A 20,423-nucleotide genomic window follows, 5' to 3' on the forward strand; every position below is an offset into this window, starting at 1 on the left:
CCCTTCTCCCCCAACCCATATTTTAAGACTTACTTTGGATGCTACAGCCCTATAGGAGTCATGGTGTATTATAGGCATCTACCAGGGGCATCAGTCTTTTCTATTCATTCCACAAAGATAATAGATTTAAAGGTTTTGAAGACTTAATTCCAATGAATCAATATTCAAATAGCTGAATTCCTCTTCCTCACTTCCTGCTTGCCTCTAGTTTTAGTTGGCAAGACCACAAAGTCAGCAAAATTCTCCCTCTTTATTTATTCCAAAGGCAACATTTAAATTTATTCTTTGCTATAATGAGGCTTACTGGAGGGATTGAGAAAGAATGCTGGCTACAGACTCCCAATAGCAGGATTGCTTAATCAGTTATCCTGGTCAATTTTAATTGAAAAACTTTGCCAACTTACTGTGGTAAAATAAGGGAGCTTCACATAATACTATGTCTACAGAATTGTGATCTACTGTGAAATAAAAACATAGTTTAACAAACTGCATGGAAATTAAAACTGGATGTGTATTAAATTTTTTTTTTTTTTTTTACTTTAAAAATCAACTTTGACAGATCAGAATCAAGGAACTTTTTCAAAATGGACACTTCATCCAAAGAAAATATCCGGTTATTCAGCAAAAATTCCATGCAACCTGTTGGGAGGCTTTCTTTTAAAACAGAATATCCCTCCTCAGAGGAAAAACAACCCTGCTGTGGTCAACTAAAGGTAACAAGCAATTAAGTGATTAACAACCCTAAGTACTTAACTGAAGAGTGTCAGAGAATTTGATGGAGTCCATGCTCTTGGCTCCAGATATTTTCTACACACTGTAACTACAAGTGAGAAATTTTTTCCATTTTAAAAAGTAATCTTAACTTATGGTTGCCAGGGGGAAGGATGGGAGGAGGGATAGTCAGGGAGTTTGAGATGAACATGTACGCATTGCTGTACTTAAAATGGATAATCAACAAGGACCTACTCTATAGCACAGGGAACTCTGCTCAATGTTATATGGCAGCCTGGTTGGGAAGGAAGTCTGGGAGAGAATACGTCCATGGCTGAGTCCCTTTGCTCGCTACCTGAAACTATCACAGCATTGTTAATAGCTCTACCCCAATACAAAATACAAAGTTTAAAAGGAAAAAAATAAAAATGAAAAGTGATCTTAGATGCAATTTATAAAAATCACATTTTGCCAGACAGTGAAAGCAATCTTTGTTTGATCATGCAGGTTAAATTTCTAAATATTACTTTTCTGGCTCACTTGAATGTCCCTCCTAAACAGAAAGAAGTGAGGTAAAAGAAACTATTATTTATTAAATATCTACCATGGGTCAGTTACTATGCTATGCACAGTTGCAACATTTAATCTACAAAACATCCATTTTATTCCTGTTCTATAAACAAAAATTTCGACTTTCCTACCGACATGGTAAGGGACAGAATTCCCTTTTAAATGGAACTCGATGTGACTCCAAGTTCCTGAACCTTCTTCACATCAAACATATTCAATGCTTTTCCTATATAATCTACCTATGGATACTCCGTCACAGACCCAGGTCTACCAAAACACACAAGTCAGATATCAAACAAATATTGTGTTCGTTGAATAAGAATCTAAGTGTTGATTTAACTTTAATATGACCTTAATCACTAGGAATAGTAGTTCTACTTCTCAGTCTATTGCATTCCCTGCTGGAACATGCACCATCCCTGTGAAATACAGTCATGAGCAATAGACTTGGGATAAGATGTTAAGTGTCTGGTTTATGGTTTTTATTTTCTCACCTTTCAATGGCTCCTTCCTCCTCCTGCTTCCCCAAGCAATGGATCTTCTTTTCAAAGCCAAGACTCCTTTAAATATCCTTTGGGGAGGGGAGGAGAAAGGGAAAAAAGAAATTCAATATACATTATAAATGAAAATCTATTACTTCTAAGAAAATTTGAATTTTTAGAACTTCACATGAGCTTGAGATGGGAAGAAGACTGTTACTGTGCTTGAATGAAATCTTCGATGTTAACAACTTTGTTCCATGGTTCTTGGTTTGCTTACCAAATTTCCCGTTTTAGGTCAGGCTGGATTTAGACTAAGTGTGACCTGTCATATTTTCCAGGTGTTCTTGGGTGCCTTGTCTTTCGTTTACTTTGCCAAAGCACTGGCAGAAGGCTATCTGAAGAGCACCATCACTCAGATAGAGAGAAGGTTTGATATCCCTTCTTCACTGGTGGGCATTATTGATGGTAGTTTTGAAATTGGTATGTATTACAGATACCTGACTTGACTTTAAGTACAAAGTTTCTAGGCATGACTGAAGGACATCCTCACTGCACGTTGTTATCTGCTCCATGTGTAAAATCAGACTCTATGTGTGAAATCTTACTTGGACATAATTTGCCATGCCCTTGTGCTACAGTCTATGCATATGTGCTCAGTCATATCCGACTCTTTTGTGACTCTAGCGACTATAGCCCACCAGCCTCCTCTGTCCATTGAATTTCCCAGGCAAGAATGCTGGAGTGGGTTGCTATTTCATTCTTCAGGGAATCTTCCCAATCCAGGGATTGAACCCAGGTCTCCTGCACTGCAGGTGGATTCTTTACCACAGAGCCACCTGGGAAGCCCTGTGCTATACTAGAGGCAATTTGTTCTCTCCAAGTAAACAATTAACGTCCTGTCCCAGATTTTCTCTATCATATGACTTACACAAATTTCCAATCAGAGTGAGGTTTTTCAAGGAGAGAGGCTGAAATGCTGCTGGTATGTTGAGTTAGAAGTATGTGGGAAACATCTTTACAAAAGTTATATTCTGGAAGCCCTGTGATTCAAAATTTGGAAGAATTCAAAGGAGGTCTTTGAATTAATACAATAAAAATGTATTGTAATAATTTAAGAAAAAGTTAAGCCATAAAAGGAGTGTTTCTGCCCAGTGGCCTAGAAACAAGATAAAGGAATTCTATTAATAACAACACTAGAGCAAAGCAGGAAACAAAAATTCTACTCTCTGGGGTCTTTGGTTAGCCACCAACTCTATACTTCCTCTTAGGACTTGAGAAGACCAAGAGATTTTAGTCACTGTTTTGGAAGTATGTTAAGGAGTGTAATTCCACTTAGTCATCTTCCTAAACTGATAAACTAAGAGTCTTCAATCTTTGGTTGAAATAAATTAGAAGCCACTGTGGTCCTTACTGCCTGTTGAAATTCAAGTAACGTGCTATAATAATGGCTCCGGGTTCAGCTTCATTTGAACCTTTAGAAGAGTGAAGAAATATTTTTTCAACTCTTCAACAATTATTTTTTTCATTCTGTTGGGTCACAGGCTAGCACACCCTGTACTTGGCCCAGGTTTTTTGTTTTTTTTTTTTTAATTTTTTAAATTTATTTATTTTTAATTGAAGAATAATTGCTTTGCAGTCTTGTGCTGGTTTCTACCATACATCAATGTGAATCAGCCACAGGTATATATACGTCCTCTCCCTCTGGAACCTCCCTCCCACCTCTCTCCCCATCTGACCCCTTTAGGTTGTGACAGAGTCCTGGTTTGAATTCCCTGAATCATAAAGCAAATTCCTATTGGCTATCTATTTTACATATGGTAATATATGTTTTCATGTTACTTTCTCCATACATCCCACCCTCTCCTTCCTCCCCCGACCCCACCACCCCCACCCTATTCCTAAGTCTCTAATTGAAGACATAGAGCCTGGATGACCGAGACATCAATGGTTTAGCTGAGAAGCCTTATCCGTCCAAAGCAATGCCCTGGAGCAACACCCCACCCTGTGTGAGAAGGAGGCAGGCAGGAGGACCTGGGGGTAGTCTTTGCTCCAGGGGAGCAGGGGGGAGCTTGCCATTCACAGGGGGATTTGTTTCAGGTTGGCTCATTTGTTTCCCAGGACCAGTAAGAGACACGCCCCCCTCATCGCCCCTTTGATGAGCTATTCTATGGAGATGTTCTGATCTGAAGTTAGAACACTCAGTAGCTGGAGGGGCAAGTATATAGGAAGGTCAGTCATGAGAGTAGGGTGTAACTGAAGCAAGCCATGGTTGGACAGAGGATGTACAGAGAGCAACAGAACAGTGATCTTGGGTGGCCTGATCATACAAGTTCATACTGTGTATTTCAATCTTACCCTAAATAACTTGAGAAGGAAATGGCCACCCAAAATCCCATGGACAGAGAAGACTGGTGGGCTACACTCCATGGGGTTGCAAAGAGTTGGACGTGACTTAGTGACCGAGCATGCACCCTATGTAACACAAGAATGGAGAGTATATAGGTAACCTTTGACTTTCAGGCTTTTGCTTCCCAAATCCATCTTTCATCACCTTATCAGAAAAAATGTCTTGGATCAGTACTAGTCAAACATTAATATTCACATGAATGACTGGACAATTTTGTCAAAATGCATAGACTGATTCTGCAGGAAGGGAAGTAAGGTCCCCCATATCTAACAAGCTTCAATACAATGTTAATGCTATTCATCAATGGGCTGCAATCTGTGTAACAAGTTTATAAAACATCTGATCATATCTCTCTCTTGTGTAAACTCCTTAGATCAGTGGTTCCCAACCTTTCTGGCACCAGGGACAGTTTCATGGACGACAATTTTTCCATGAATAGCATGGTGGGGAGGGGTGGTTTTGAGATGATTACATTGCAATGAGTACATTACATTTATTGTTCACTTTATACCTATTATTATTATATTGTGATATATAATGAAATTATTATATACCTCACCATAATGCAGAATCAGTGGGAGCCCTGAGCTTGTTTTCCTGAGCTCAGGCAGTAAGGGGAGCTTCCTGTAAATATAGATGAAGCTTCACTCACTTGTCCAATATTCCACCTCCTGCTATGTACCCCCATTCCTAATAGGCCACAGACTAGCACTGGTCCATGGCCCTGGGGTTTATTGGGAGCCCTGCCTTAGATAGGTCTGGTTAGTAGATGTATTCTTTGATGCCTGCCCTGCCTACAACTCCAAACAGAATGAAAAACCATGGAGAAAACTTCCCTGGTGATCCAGTGGTTAAGATGCAGGGGACACGGGTTTGATCCTTGCTCAAGGAAGATTTCACATGCCTTGGGGCAACTGAGCCTGCAAGCCACAACTGCTAAAACCTGCATGCCCTAGAGTTCATGCCCCACAATAAGAGAAGCTACCACAATGAGAAGCCTGTGCCCTGCAACTCGAGACTAGCTCCTGCTTGCTGCAGCTAGAGAAAGCTGGCACACAGTAATGAAGATCCAGCACAGCCAAAAAGAAATAATTTTTGCTTACAAAAAAGGCCATGGAGAGTCAAGGTAAAGGTAACACTGCACCAAGAGAAGAAACAAGTACAAAGAGGAAACTGATGCAGATCAAAAGAATAAATTAGATCTACAGAAAGAAGAAGAAATACACAGATAGAAAATTATACATGAAATATTTCTTTGATTATTGCTTATCTAGGTTATAGTATAAAAACATTTTAGAGCTGAAGAAACTTAGAATCTGGTCCAAACTTACTCTTAGATTCCCAGACCCCAGTGCAAAACTGGAGAGGATCTATAATTAATACAGGGTACTAATGTTACACGCTGGGCTGGAGGAATCACAAGCTGGAATCAAGATTGCCAGGAGAAATATCAATAACCTCAGATATGCAGATGACACCACCTTTATGGCAGAAAGTGAAGAAGAACTAAAGAGCCTCTTGATGAAAGTGAAAGAGGAGAGTGAAAAAGTTGGCTTAAAGCTCAACATTCATGAGACTAAGATCATGGCATCCGGTCCCATCACTTCATGGCAAATAGATGGGGAAATAGCGGAAACAGTGGCTGACTTTATTTTTCTGGGCTCCAAAATCACTGCAGATGGTGATTGCAGCCATGAAATTAAAAGACACTTGCTCCTTGGAAGGAAAGTTATGACCAACCTAGACAGCATATTAAAAAGCGGAGACATTACTTTGCCAACAAAGGTCCATCTAGTCAAGGCTATGGTTTTTCCAGTGGTCATGTCTGGATGTGAGAGTTGGACTATAAAGAAGGCTGAGCACCGAAGAACTGATGCTTTTGAACTGTGGTGTTGGAGAAGACTCTTGAGAGTCCCTTGGACTGCAAGGAAATCCAACCAGTCCATCCTAAAGGAGATCAGTCCTGGGTGTTCATTGGAGGGACTGATGTTGAAGCTGAAACTCCAATACTTTGCCCACCTGATGTGAAGAACTGACTCATTGGAAAAGACCCTGATGCTGGGAAAGATTGAGGTCAGGAGGAGAAGGGGACGACAGAGGATGAGATGGTTGGATAGCATCACCGACTCGATGGACATGGGTTTGGGTAAACTACGGGAGTTGGTGATGGACAGGGAGGCCTGGCGTGCTGCAGTTCATGGGGTCTCAAAGAGTCGGACACAACTGAGCGACTGAACTGAACTGAATGTTACACAGGAAGTGAAAAAGGACCCTGAGTCTAAATTCATATTAACCCTTCCAGAGCATTCTAAGGATAGAAATTGCTTACTGGATTAGACGCAGTAAAAGTCCTCTTACTTCCATTGCAAAACTTTATCCCAAATATCACAGGGTTGCTCTAGTTAATTGCAAGCCCTAGTTTTCCAGAAAAGTGGGTTTCCTGACCAAAATTTTAATTTACTCCTTTGTCTCTCTCCACATTCCTTCCTTCCAGTGTTCTGGACCCATTCCCACCGTCTGTCTCTAGCTTTAAATTCTTCAATTATTTTTTGGAGAACAATTTCATTTATCCTCTAATATCAGTTGTCATTATCATCTAATATCCACACACTGGACATTCAGTTTCTTCCCAAGTAAACTGTTTTTTCCCAAAGGACTCTTTCTCAAACAATGGCCAGGAAAGTAAATTTTTTTCTATATCAAGACCTACTAATATTTCTAGATATTAATTCTTTGTTACAAATATTTTCCCAGGTGTTTTATTCTAAATATGTAAAAGCTTTTGCTTTTTAAGGCAGTTTTGGGTTCTCAACAAGAGTGAGCAGATAGAGATTTCTCATATACCCTCTACCTGCACACATTCATAGCCTCTCCCATTATCCACATCCCCGCCAGAGTAGGACATTCATTATAGTTGATGACATACAATGACACCTCACTATCACTCAGAGTCCAGAGTTTACATTAAGGTTCACTGTTGGTGTTATGTAGTCTATGGGATTGAAAAAAATGTATAATGACATGTATCCACTATTATAGTATCATACAGAGCACTTTCAATGCCCTAAAAATCCTCTGTGCTCTGCCTATCCATCCATCCCTATCCACTATCCCTGGGTAGCTACTTTTAACTGTTTTAACTGTTTTAACTCCAAAGTTTTGCCTATGTCAGAATGCTATATATTTGGAACCATACAGTATGTAACTTTTTCAGATTGGCTTCTTTCACATGACAATAAGCATTTAAGGTTCTTACCTGTCTTTTCATACTGGGTAAATAATTTTTTTAGCACTGAATCATAATCCATTTTCCAGATGTACTTTAGTTAATCTGTTCATCTACTAAAGGACTTCTTGGTTGCTTCCAAGTTTTGGCAATTATGTATAGAGCTACTATAAACATGTGCAGATTTTTGTGTGGACATAAGTCTTCAACTCTTTGGGGGAAATACATTGGAGCATACTTGCTGGGTCTTATGGGAAGAATATGTTTAGTTTTGTAAGACACTGCCAAATTGTCTTCCAAAGTGGCTATACCATTTGGAATGAGAGCTCAACAACAAATGAGAGTTACTCCACACCCTCAGCACCATTTAATGTTCTAGATTTGGGCCATTCTAATAATGAGAAGGAAATGGCAAGCCACTCCAGTACTCTTGCCTGGAAAATCCCATGGACGGAGGAGCCTGGGGGGCTACAGTCCATGGGATTGCAAAGAGTCGGACACAACTGAGCAACTTCACTTTCACTTTCAATAGATATGTAGTGGTGTTTCATTTTTTTTTTAATTTGTAGTTTCCTGATGACAAACTTGAATATCTCTTTTCTGTGTTTATTTGCCATCGGCGTATCTTTGAAGTTCTGTCAAGGTATTTAGCCCACATTTTAAACAGGTTGTTCGTGTTCTCATTGTTAGATTTTAAGCGTTCTTCGTGTATTTTGGATAATAGTCCTTTATCTGATATGACTTTTTCAAATATTTTCTTTGGGTATGTGGCTTGTCTTTTAAGTCTCAGCATTATCTTTCAGAGAGCAGAAATTTTTAATTTTAATAATGTCTAGCTTATCATTTTTTTTCTTTCATGGATTGTGCTTTTGGTGTTATTTCTAAAAAGTTATCTCCAAACCCAGGGTCTTCCCTGGTGGCTCAGATGATAAAGAATCTGCCTACCAATGCAGGAGACCCAGGTTCAATCCCTGGGTCAGGAACATCCCCTAGAGGAGAGAATGGCAACCCATTCCAGTATTCTTGCATGGGAAATCCCATGGACACAGGAGCCTTATGAGCTACAGTCCATGCGGTCACAAAGAATGGGACACAAGTGAGTGGCTAACACTTAAACCCAGGGTCATCAAGGTTTTCTATGTTATTTTCTAAAAGTTTTATAGTCTTACATTTTACATTTAGATCTGTGATCCATTTTGAGTTTATTTTTTGAAAACTAAAGTTTGGGTCTAGATTCAGGAGTTTTGCTGGGTTTTTTGCACGTGGATGTCAAGTTCTTCCAGAACCATTGATTAAGAAGACTATCTTTGCTTTATTGTATTGCCTTTGCTCTCTTCTTAAAGACCAGTTAACTATAATTCATGTAGGTCTTTTCTGGGCTGTCTATTATGTTCTATGTATCTGTTTTTCATTCTTTCACCAATGTCACACTGTGTTCATTACTATGGCTTTCTAGCATGTTTTGAAATTGGGTGGTGTCTGTCTTCCAACATTTTTTTCTTCAATATGCTGTTGCCTGTTCTAGGTATTTTACTTCTGGCTGCCTAGGTATTTTACTTCTCCATGTAAACTTTAGAATCAGTTTCTCACTATCCACAAGTAACTTGCTGTGGTTTTTATTGAGATTGCATTGAATACATAGATCAAATAGGAAAGAACTGATGCCTTGACAATACTGAGTCTTCCTATCTGTGGATGTGGGATATGATCTCTCTCCAAGTATTGAGTTAGTTGATTTCTTTAGTCAGAGTTTTATAGTTCTCTTCATGTAGATCTTGTATGTATTTTGTTAAATTTATACTTATTTTAGGAGGTGCTAATGTAAATGATATGTTTTTAAACTCCAATTGTTCACTGCTGGCATACTAGAAAATGATTGACTTTTGTGTATTAACTTTGTATCTTACAACCCTTCTGTAGTCACATATTAGTTACAGGAGTTCGTTTGTTAATTCTTTCGGACTTTCTATAAAGATGATCATGTCCTATAGAAAGAAAGACAGTTTTATTTCTTCCTTTCAAATCTGTATACCTTTACTTCCTTTTCTTGTTCTTTTGCATTTAGATGGACTCCCCGTACAATATTGAAAACAATTTTAAGAGGACACATGCTTCCCTTGTGCCTGGTCTTAGTGGAAAAGCTTTGGATTTCTTACCATTAATTATGATATTAGCTATGCTTTTTGGTAGTTTTTTAAAAAATTAATTTGAGGACATTCCTCAGTCTTTCAAATTCTTGTACTTTTTTTTTTTTTTTTATCATGATTGGTTATAGAATTTTGCCAAATGTTTTTTCTACACATATTGATATGAGCATGTGATTTTTCTTCTTTAACCTGTTGATGTGATGGATTACATTAATTGATTTTCTATTGCTGAAACAGCCCTGAATACCTGGGATAAGTCCTGCTTGGTCTTAATGTATAATTATTTCTATATATTGTTGGATTTGATTTGCTATTATGTGGTTGACAATTTTTGCCCCTATGTTCAGGAGATGCTTTAGTTCGTTTTCTTTTCTTGTAATGCCTTTTCTGGTGTTGGTATTAGGACACTATTACCCTCAAAGAATTAGGAGGTATTCTCTCTCTGTCTTCTGAAAGAGATTGTAGAGAATTAGTATAATTTCTTCATTAATTGTTTGGAAAAGTTCACAGTGAATCTATCTGGTATTTTCTGTATTGGTAGAATATTAACTATTGGTTCAATTTCTTTAATAGATATAGGTGTATTCAGATTATCTGTTTCTTTCTATGTGAGTTTTGGTAGATTGTATCTTTTGATTTAAATTCTTCCTTCTTATCCTTTGCATCACTGTTATTAATCATTTTATTTCACTTATATATAAGAAAACATGCATACATAAGAATACATCACTGAACACATTTTTTATATTATTATTTTGAACTGTTATCTGCTGGACTTATTACAAATAAGAAAAATAAAAGTTTTAAATTTATCTTCATTTATCTCTTCAGTTACTAAGTCATGTCTGACTCTTGCAACCCCATGGACTGTAGCCTGTCAGGCTCCTCTGTCCATGGGATTCTCCAGGAAACAATGCCGGAGTGGATTGCCATTTTCTTCTCCAGGGGATCTTCCTGACCCAGGAATCAAACCCCGGACCCCTGCATTGCAGGCAGATTCTTTACCAACTGAGCTATGAGGGAAGCCCATCTTTACTTATGTCTTCTCTGAAGCTCATCCTTTCTTTATCTGAGATCTGAGTTTCTGAACTTTATTGTTCTTTTTTATCTAAAGAACTTCTTTTAACATTTCATCAAGGCAGGTCTACTGGAACCATTTGTCAATATTTGTCTGATATAGTATTTTTTCTTTGCTTCTGAAGGATAATTGCAGGGTACAGAACTTTAGGTTGGTGGATTTTTTTTCTCTCAACACTTTAAAATTCTTTCTATACTCCTTTCTTGTTTGCATGGTTTGTAGGAGAAGTAAGATATCATTATTTTCCTCCTCTATAGGTAAGGTTGGATTTTTCTAAGAAATTATCTCATATTTGATTTTCTGTAGTTTGAAAATGACATATCTGGTTTATATTTTTTGGCATTTATCCTGCTCATTGTTCTCATAGATTTCTAGATCTGTGGTTTGGTGTCTGACATTAATTTGGTAGAAATTCTTAGTCATTATTTTTTAAAATATTTTTTCTATTCCTTTGTCTCTTTCTTCTCTTTTTAGAATTCCCATTACCTGTATGTTACAACTTATATAGTTTCATATCCTTGGATATTCTGGAATTTTTTTTTTTTTCAGTCTTTTGCCCTTCACTTTTCACTTTTGGTGTTTTCTATTGATGTATCTTCAAGTCAGAGATTATTTCCTCAACTGTGTCCAGTAAGCCAATCAAAGGCATTCTTTACCCCTGTTACTGTGTTTCTGTTCTCTAGATTTTTTTCTTTTTGGATCTTTCTCAGAATTTACATCTCATTGATTTACACTGCCCATTTGTTCTTGCATGCTGTTTACTTTTTCCATTAAAGATCTTGGCATCTTAATTATAGTTGTCTTACATTTCTAGTCTACCAACTCTGAAATCTCTGCCATGTCTGGTTCTGATGGTTGCTCTGTCTCTTCCAAAAGTTTTTCTTTTTATTTTCAGTATGTCCTTTTTTTTTTTTTTTTTTCCTTCATAGCCAGAAAAGATGTACTGGGTGAAAGGAACTGCTATAAATAGGCCTTTAGTAATGTGATGGTGATATGTGAGGGAGAGAAAGCATTCTATGGTCCTATGGGTCTTAGGCTCTTAATGAGTCTATGCTTCTGGACTGTGAACTTCAGGTGTGCTTTCCAGTCCCCCGACCCCTCATTGGTGGGACAGGATAACTAGAATGGCTAGAGTTGGGTATTACCCTTCCCCCAGGTCAGCTGGGCTCTGATAATGCCCCAGCAGGATAGACTTTGGTTCCTAATTACCCCTAAAAGCAGGCTTTCTTAAGATAAACAGAGTGCCCTGGCATATTTCAAAATGGTTCCCTTTCCCCTCCCCATGCTGGAAGCACAAAAAATGTATTCTCTGATATCACTGTGAAAACCTAATTGAGCTCTTGAAGTAAAGCTCACAAAAGTGTGGGGGCCCTCAATCCCTCAATCCCTCTGGAATTTTCATCCCTCAGAATTGTCCATGCTGAGCCTCTTGTCAGGTACAGTTCAGGTTTTTCTTACCATAGAACTTGTTCCCAAGGAGATTTATTGTTGTGGATTTCTTTTCCAGCTGGCCACAATTCTTTGCAATTGCCTATTGGTCTCTCCAATTGGAAGGGCAGCAATTTACCCTATGACCCCACCTGTCTGACAGATCTAAGAAGATTTGTTGATTTTTCAGCTTTTTACTTAGTGTTAGGATGAAGAGGTGGAGAAGGAAATGGCAACCCACTCCAGTATTCTTGCCTGGAGAATCCCAGGGACAGAGGAGCCTGGTGGGCTGCTGTCTGTGGGGTCGCACAGAGTCGGACACAACTGACGTGACTTAGCAGCAGCAGCAGGATGAAGATTCTTCTAGCTTCTTATATGCTGAATCAAAAGAGGCATTCTTAAAATAGAATTTAAAAAAAATACAAAGCCAGGTAGCATCCTCTTTATATTATCATAACAAATTGTCTGATCAGCACTAATTCAATATATACTTAACCCAGGTATTTGAAATACCCTCTTTATCACATAAAAACTTATCTCTTAAGTGTAAATCTCTTCCATAAGTCCGTTGATCCCTAACTCAATACAAGACTATCTTCTTGATTATAGTTTTATAACTAGCTCTGCAATTAGGTAGGAAAATTTCCAACTTTTCTATCAAATTTTTTCTTGGTTGTATTTGGAATAGTTTTCTGAAATATCCCATTTTGGTTTGGTTGAAATTGCATAGAATTTATATATAAAATCAGATAACTGACATTTCATGTTAGTGAGTGTTTCCAACCAAGAACATGGCATATATCTTCATTTAGTTAGGTCTTTTTATAGCTTTCAATATTATATTTACAAACTATAAATATACTAGTTATTTTTTGTTATACTTGTTCCTACATTTTTAAAGTTTATGTTGTTGTGAAAAGAATTTTTGTTACATTTCTTATTTAGTTATTCCATAGGGTACTGAAAGAGTATTAACGTCTAATGTTACAAGTATACAGCAATCTTGTTGAATTTGTTCATTTTAATTGATTGTCTATAGATGCTGTAGAGTTTCCTGAACAATTGTATTGTCTGAAACAGAAGGTAATTTTATATCACTCTTTCCCATTATTAGATACATTATTTCTTGTTCTTGTGTTATTGCACTGGCCTCAGTTCTATGTTGAATAGAAGCAGTGACAGTGGGCATCCTTGTCTTACATCTTACCTTAATGAAAATACTTTCAAAATTTCACCATTAAACAATCTATGAGCTGTGCAGTTTTGATAGATACACTTTAAAAGCTAATTTGCCCACATTTTTCTCATCATAAATGGTTAATTATATTAAGTGTTTTTATATGTCTGATGCCCTGGAATAAAGAAATGGCAACCACTCCAGTATTTTTGCCCAGAGAATCCCATGGATGCAGGAGTGCGGGGGGGGGCGCAAAGAGTTGGACATGACTGAAGTGACTGAGCACAATCTAACCATGGGATTTTTCTCCTTCCATCATTTTATATACAGCTTTAATTAACAGATTTGTTTCTTGTTTGGTGGTACCCTTCCACTCCAGGGCTTCCCTTGTGACTCAGACGTCTAGTAAAGCATCTGCCTGCAATGCGGGAGACCTGGGTTAGATCCCTGGGTCGGGAAGATCCCCTGGAGAAGGAAATGGCAACCCACTCCAGTACTCTTGCCTGGAAAATTCCATGGATGGAGGAACCTGGTAGGTGACAGTCCATGGGATCGCAAAGAGTCGGACACGACTGAGCAACTTCACTCAGTTCCACTCCTAGAATAAACTGCATTTGGTCTCCTTCACTATTTTCATCTAGTTTGGATTACAAGGTTGTATTAGTCTTATAGGCATGAGTTAGGTAGCTTTCTTTTCTATTATTTGAAGTACTGTGTTTGGGAAAAGAGAGGAAGAGAGAAAACAGGAAAATCTAGCACCCAAAAATTTGATAAAAACACATTTGTAAACCTCTCTGGACCTGTTGTTTTTTCAGAAGTTAGTAATGGTAGATGTGAAAGAATTTCAATATCCAATTTGATTTTTTAAAGATTATATATCACCATTTATTTTCTAAGTCTATCTTGTGAGAACTCAGAAAGCTTACTAAATAAAGGAAGCAAAACCTACAGATAGTACAGAAGTTCAAATGGTATTTTATAGAGTCTGGCATACCCACTTATATAACACAGAAACAGCCTGTAAACATGAGTGCTCTTTTGCAACATATTTGTGATATGGGACTTTGGGAAGGAGGTAATGGTGGTGATGGGGGGCACATTACCTATAAACTAAAAGTTAGGTTTTGATTTAGTTTTGTTTATTTACTGTGACACATTAGCAAAATTACAGACATAATTATCAACATATATATTACAACGTTTCTTCTACTAAATACTTAAATATTAAATAAGAGATCTCATACCGAATTAAGCTTCTTTTATACGAAACCTAGAAAGAGCTCAATTCTTCCCGGTGAAGAATTGTAGCCAGGAGCAAGCTACTTTTTTCACTACTATCCTCAAAATGATAAAAATTGCTGCTGTTTTTGCACTTAAGCTGGCAATGTGAATAGACAGTAGTAAATAAGATGATTGCTTACAGATGTGAGGAAACTCACTCTTTTTGGAAAATTGAAAACATCGACAACTTCAAACCTAGGCCACCCAACAAACTTCACAATCAATTGCTGGAGAAATGCTAAGGTTTACTTTATCTAGCACCACAATCTTTAAAAAAATAAATACTCCAAATATAAATAGCTAAAGCATTAAAGCCCCTTGAAATCTAAGACCCTAAGCAATGTTTATCAAAGCATGTTCCAGGAATTATCCCCATCAACACATTTGAATGAATATTAAAAATGCAGATTTCTTGGCCTGCATCCCCTCCCCCATCCATGAAATCAGAAACTGTTGAGAGCTGCCAAGATTCTGCATTTTTAATGTTTCTGTTAGTATTTACCTTGTCACTCCTTTCCAGTAATTTTTCTACACAACAAGGCATGAGAAAATCTTGCCTAAAGCATATTTAATCAGTTATCACCATCATCGACTACTTCACTGGAGATATTTTAGAAAGCCTTAAGTCCTACCTTCAAAAAATTTTATTCTTTATTTTTTAAAAAGAGATGGTTATATCTTACAGAGACTTTCATAAAATTTGTATTCTGAGCATACATTGATATAATTATATAAATATAATTGATGTATTTATGAAGCTATGTGGAATAATTTTTCATTTCTATTTTGAACCTTTTATTTTTGTAAAAAGTATGTAAGCAAGCAGGCTTCCCAGGTTGTGTAGTGGTAAAGAATCTGCCTGCCAAAGCAGGAGATGGAAGAGATGCTGGCTTAATCCCTGGGTCAGGAAGATCTCCTGGAATAAGAAATGGCAACCCACTTCAGGATTCTTGCCTGAAAAATTCGATGAACAGAGGGGCCTGGTGGGCTACAGTCCATGGAGTCTGAAAGAGCTGGACACAACTGAGCATTTCATAATTTGAATTCATTTAAAGCGAAACTGTTCTGTTTATTTTTTTCTTTGGGGAATATCAGCTAAAGCAAGACTATATGAGGCATGTTTCAAGAGCAATGGGAAACAAATAGAGGTTTTAATAGAAAATGTTAACAAATGAAGAAAGAGTCATAAAGTTTACTTCAAAATCACCAAGGAAAATTTAAGAGTGCAACTATAGGGAGCCTTCTACAATTTGATTTATTGATAAAACACTTTAAAAGGGCAAATAATTAAGGTGGATGAAAACAAGGTAGAACGGTTAGTTATTAAAGTATTTTGATAAAGGTATGAGATGATTGAAGTAATGAATCTCAGGATTGTTTCAACAGTCATTTCAGATTAAAGCAAAAAAAAAAAGACAAATGATGGGAAAGATGGTGGGAGATGGTTTAGTCAAAACAAACATTGCCCAACTTGCCATAGACATTCATTCATTCAGTTATAGTCATTTAGTTATGATGATGACTTTCTAAGTTCTCTAATTTATGAACATTTTATTCTTTTCCCCAAAGGGAATCTCTTAGTTATAGCATTTGTTAGCTACTTTGGAGCCAAGCTTCACAGGCCAAAAATAATTGGAGCTGGGTGCCTGATCATGGGAGTTGGAACATTGCTCATTGCAATGCCTCAGTTCTTCATGGAACAGTAAGTCTAAAGCAAACATCTTTTTCTTGCGTTAACCAACAACTGTATTGTCTCTCTTTTAATGAATACAATTAATTATTTGAGAAAATAATTCCTGGTCATTACAATAACCATGATAGTTTGTATCATGATAACCATGAAAATTTACATCTTATTTTATTACATGCACTTTGGGCAAAATTTCAAAATGCTTACAATTTTACTTATGATTTAATAAACTGTAAAAAAATGTTTTTCAATATACCACTATGTATGGATGTCAACATTATTTAAGGGAAATTTTCACAAATATGCCTTCATTCAAATGATTTAATACAGCTGTGGAGGCAAAGTTCTAAGTAAAGAAAAAGTAATAAGCATCAAATGAGTGTCGAATGGGTAATAAATGAATGCTACAGACAATATGCTGGATCATGGTAAAACTGACTGGTAGATCATTGACTGAGGGATACATTACCAACTGAAATAACTATTCAATATTCAAATATTATCTCACAGAGCTTTCTCAACAGAAGTGCAGTGTTTGTATTCTGTAAACTTGAAGCTTCCTGTTGATACTTTTGTTAGTAATTTTATCAGTACTTGCATACAACTTTAGTAGTTCCAAAGATTTCATCATATCATTTCATCTTCATGACAACCCATGAGGCAGGAGAGCACAGTTTATCCTTTTTTTCTTAGTTTAGAGCTAAGGACCATACCTAGAGAGTCTGGTGACCTTCCAAGTCCAGGTGTCTTATAATTACAGAACTGGATCCTTAAAACAGGCATTCTGATATCTTCTTCATACATATACATATTGCCTCTCTTCTCTGCGGTTGCCCATTGCCTACTGAGCCAAGTGACAAGCAAGAGGTTTTAAAGCAAGAGAATATTTTAGGAAATTATGTATCAGATAAATCTTTGATGACTGCCCACTCTAGACCACCATACCATGACATTTTAAAGCTGGAGAGATTTACAAATGATCTGCGTGTGCAAAGTTGCTTCAGTTGTGTCTGAGTCTGTAACTCGATTGACTTGCTTGCCAGGGTCCTCTGCCCATGAGATTCTCCAGGCAAGAATACTGGAGTGGCTTGTCATGCCCTCCTCCAGGAGCTCTTCCTGATCCAGGGATCGAACCTGCGTTTCTCACATCTCCTGCCTTGGCAGGCAGGTTCTTTACCACTAGTGTCACCTGAGAAGCCCACAAATGATCTGGTCCAAACTTTTTCTTGGTTTCCCAGGTCACTTATATAAATATAGCCTGATTTTGACATCCATATCCGATCTATAAAGACAGCTCACAGAATCCTTTGTGTAGAATCTTTCCTACCTATTTGGATGGTTTCTGTGACCCCTTTGTCTTTGTATGGCTTCAAGATTTCTGCCTACTCTTTAGACCCCTATCTGACCTCCTTTCCATGGGACAGAAGTGTCTTTAGGTCACTGGGATTCTACAAAGGTATTATATGCAGCCAGTGGGTAAGGAGGAGGCAAAGGAGAGGGCTGAGGAAATAGTCTGCAATCCCCCTAAGCTCTGCTTGATCCATTTCTGTGTTATCTATTCTAGTCATTGAACCTCCATGCAGCAATATGCTCAGAGGGGGGCAGAAAAAAAGAGTTCCACTAAAAATATTAAAAAATTTGAAAGCAGTTACAGAAACTAGATAAATCCTTGACCTAACTCATTCTGAAGGGCATCAGTAGCTCAGAAGAAACATGACCTTGGGCATATTACCTAGCCTGCCTAGACCTCAGTTTATGCATCTTAAAATACATATTATAGGTAATAAAACAATAGTTAGCTTGTAATATTGTTGAAGATATTCAGTGAGATGACACAGGTAAAATGCATGCCAAGTTTCCTAACATAGCTAACAGCTGTGTCATTCTTGTTGTGTATTATTATCAATCCTCCTTAGATAATTAAGCCACCTGGTTTTAACCAGAGATGGCAATGATTTATCTTAAAGCTGTTGCATTCAGATTAAAAATAGTGTTGCTTCAGTTCAGTTCAGTTGCTCAGTCGTGTCCGACTCTTTGCGACCTCATGAACTGCAGCACGTCAGCCCTCCCTGTCCATCACCAACTCCCGGAGTCCACACAAACCCATGTCAATTGTGTCTGTGATGCCATCCAACCATCTCATCCTCTGTTGTACCATTCTCCTCCTGCCCTCAATCTTCCCCAGCATCAGGATCTTTTCAAATGAGTCAGCTCTTTGCATCAGGTGGCCAAAGTAGTGAAGTTTCAGCTTCAACATCAGTCACTCCAATGAACACCCAGGACTGATCTCCTTTAGGATGGACAGTTGGATCTCCTTTCAGTCAAAGGGACTCAAGAGTCTTCTCCAACACCACAGTTCAAAAGCATCAGTTCTTCGGCACTCAGCTTTCTTTATAGTCCAACTCTCACATCCATACATGACCACTGGAAAAACCACAGCCTTGACTAGACAGACCTTGTTGGCAAAGTAATGTGTCTGCTTTTTAATATGCTGTCTAGGTTGGCCATAACTTTCCTTCCAAGGAGCAAGTGTCTTTTAATTTCATGGCTGCAGTCACCATTGCAGTGATTTTGGAGCCCAGAAAAATAAAGTCTGACACTATTTCCACTGTTTCCCCATCTATTTGCCATGAAGTGATGGGACCGGATGCCATGATCTTAGTCTCATGAATGTTGAGCTTTAAGCCAACTTTTTCACTCTCCTCTTTCACTTTCATCAAGAGGCTCTTTAGTTCTTCTTCACTTTCTGCCATAAGGGTGGTGTCATCTGCATATCTGAGGTTATTGATATTTCTCCTGGCAATCTTGATTCCAGCTTGTGCTTCCCCCAGCCCAGTGTTTCTCATGATTTACTCTGCATATAAGTTAAATAATCAGGGTGACAATATACAGCCTTGATGTACTCCTTTTCCTATTTGGAAACAGTCTGTTGTTCTGTGTCCAGTTCTAACTGTTGCTTCCTGACCTGCATACAGGTTTCTCAAGAGGCAGGTCAGGTGATCTGGTATTCCCATCTCTTTCAGAATTTTCCACAGTTTGTGGTGATCCACACAGTCAAAGGCTTTGGCATAGTCAATAAAGCAGAAATAGATGTTTTTCTGGAACTCTCTTGCTTTTTCCATGATCCAGCGGATGTTGGCAATTTGATCTCTGGTTCCTGTGCCTTTTTTAAAACCAGCTTGAACATCTGTAAGTTCATGGTTCACTTATTGCTGAAGCCTGGCTTGGAGAATTTTGAGCATTACTTTACTAGTGTGTGAGATGAGTGCAATTGTGTGGTAGTTTGAGCATTCTTTGGCATTGCCTTTCTTTGGGATTGGAATGAAAACTGACCTTTTCCAGTCCTGTGGCCACTGCTGAGTGTCGCTTCAAGTTAATGATAAATATACTAACACAAGAAAATCAGAAGGAGAAGTATATCTAAGAAGCCAATCAGGCTCATGCTTAAAAATTAAAGACAGATTATTATCAACCACCTTTATATGTTGAAAGATACACTTGTTCATTTATTATTTAGTGGGTGCCAATTGCCTGGTGGGTTTTTCTGGTGGCTCAGATGGTACCATGCCAGACAATGGAGAAAAATCAAACAGAAAGAAAACCAAAACACCCCCCTCCCTAAACACACACACACAATTCTTTCCCTTATGAACTTACTCTCTACTGAGGATTATTATAATAATTTCTTTTCAACCTTTCACATCATTAGTCACTAATTAGACACTTGTTCAAAATGTTAGTTTTTGTTCTTTCAATGATGACTATACTCTGCTTAGCAGAAATTCCCTTGATGTCAAGAAAACCTAATATTAATTATAGATATCAATTATTAAGGGCCTACTACTCCCAACAGACTGTGTTCAGTTTTATGTGTTTTAGCCCATCTGACTCATGAATTTGATAAATATATATTGATCACTGTTCTAGGTAACAGGAATAGAGTAGTGACAAAAATCTCTGCTGTCATGGATCTTATTAGAAAGAGACAGCGAGTAAACAAACAGATAAATAATGACATATGCTGGAAATGTTAAGTGCCATAGAGAAGAATAACCCAGGGAAGACACAGAAGAGTATGTGAGGGGTTGCAGTTTAAAGCAGCGTTCTCGGGGGATGATTTACCAAGATGATGACTTTTGGGAAAGGCTGAAAGAGATAAGGGGAGTGCCACATAGACATCTGGGGAAGAAGATTCCAGGCTAAATGAACAGTGAATGTTTCTATAG

The 20,423-nt window shown here is 37.8% G+C and overlaps 1 protein-coding gene across 1 annotated transcript in view; it reads left to right on the top strand.

Annotated features, from left to right (window-relative positions):
• The first annotated feature begins 584 nt into the window (after nt 1-584).
• The window catches only part of SLCO1C1 (solute carrier organic anion transporter family member 1C1), a 65,249-nt gene continuing 45,410 nt past the window's right edge, over nt 585-20,423 (top strand). Inside the window, 3 exon segments of the mRNA XM_061124131.1 lie at nt 585-713; nt 2,102-2,243; nt 16,077-16,209. Of these exon segments, the coding sequence (XP_060980114.1) occupies nt 585-713; nt 2,102-2,243; nt 16,077-16,209 (404 nt within the window).

This window comes from Dama dama, chromosome 22 (genome assembly GCF_033118175.1).
Source record: "Dama dama isolate Ldn47 chromosome 22, ASM3311817v1, whole genome shotgun sequence".
Classification (NCBI taxonomy): domain Eukaryota; kingdom Metazoa; phylum Chordata; class Mammalia; order Artiodactyla; family Cervidae; genus Dama; species Dama dama.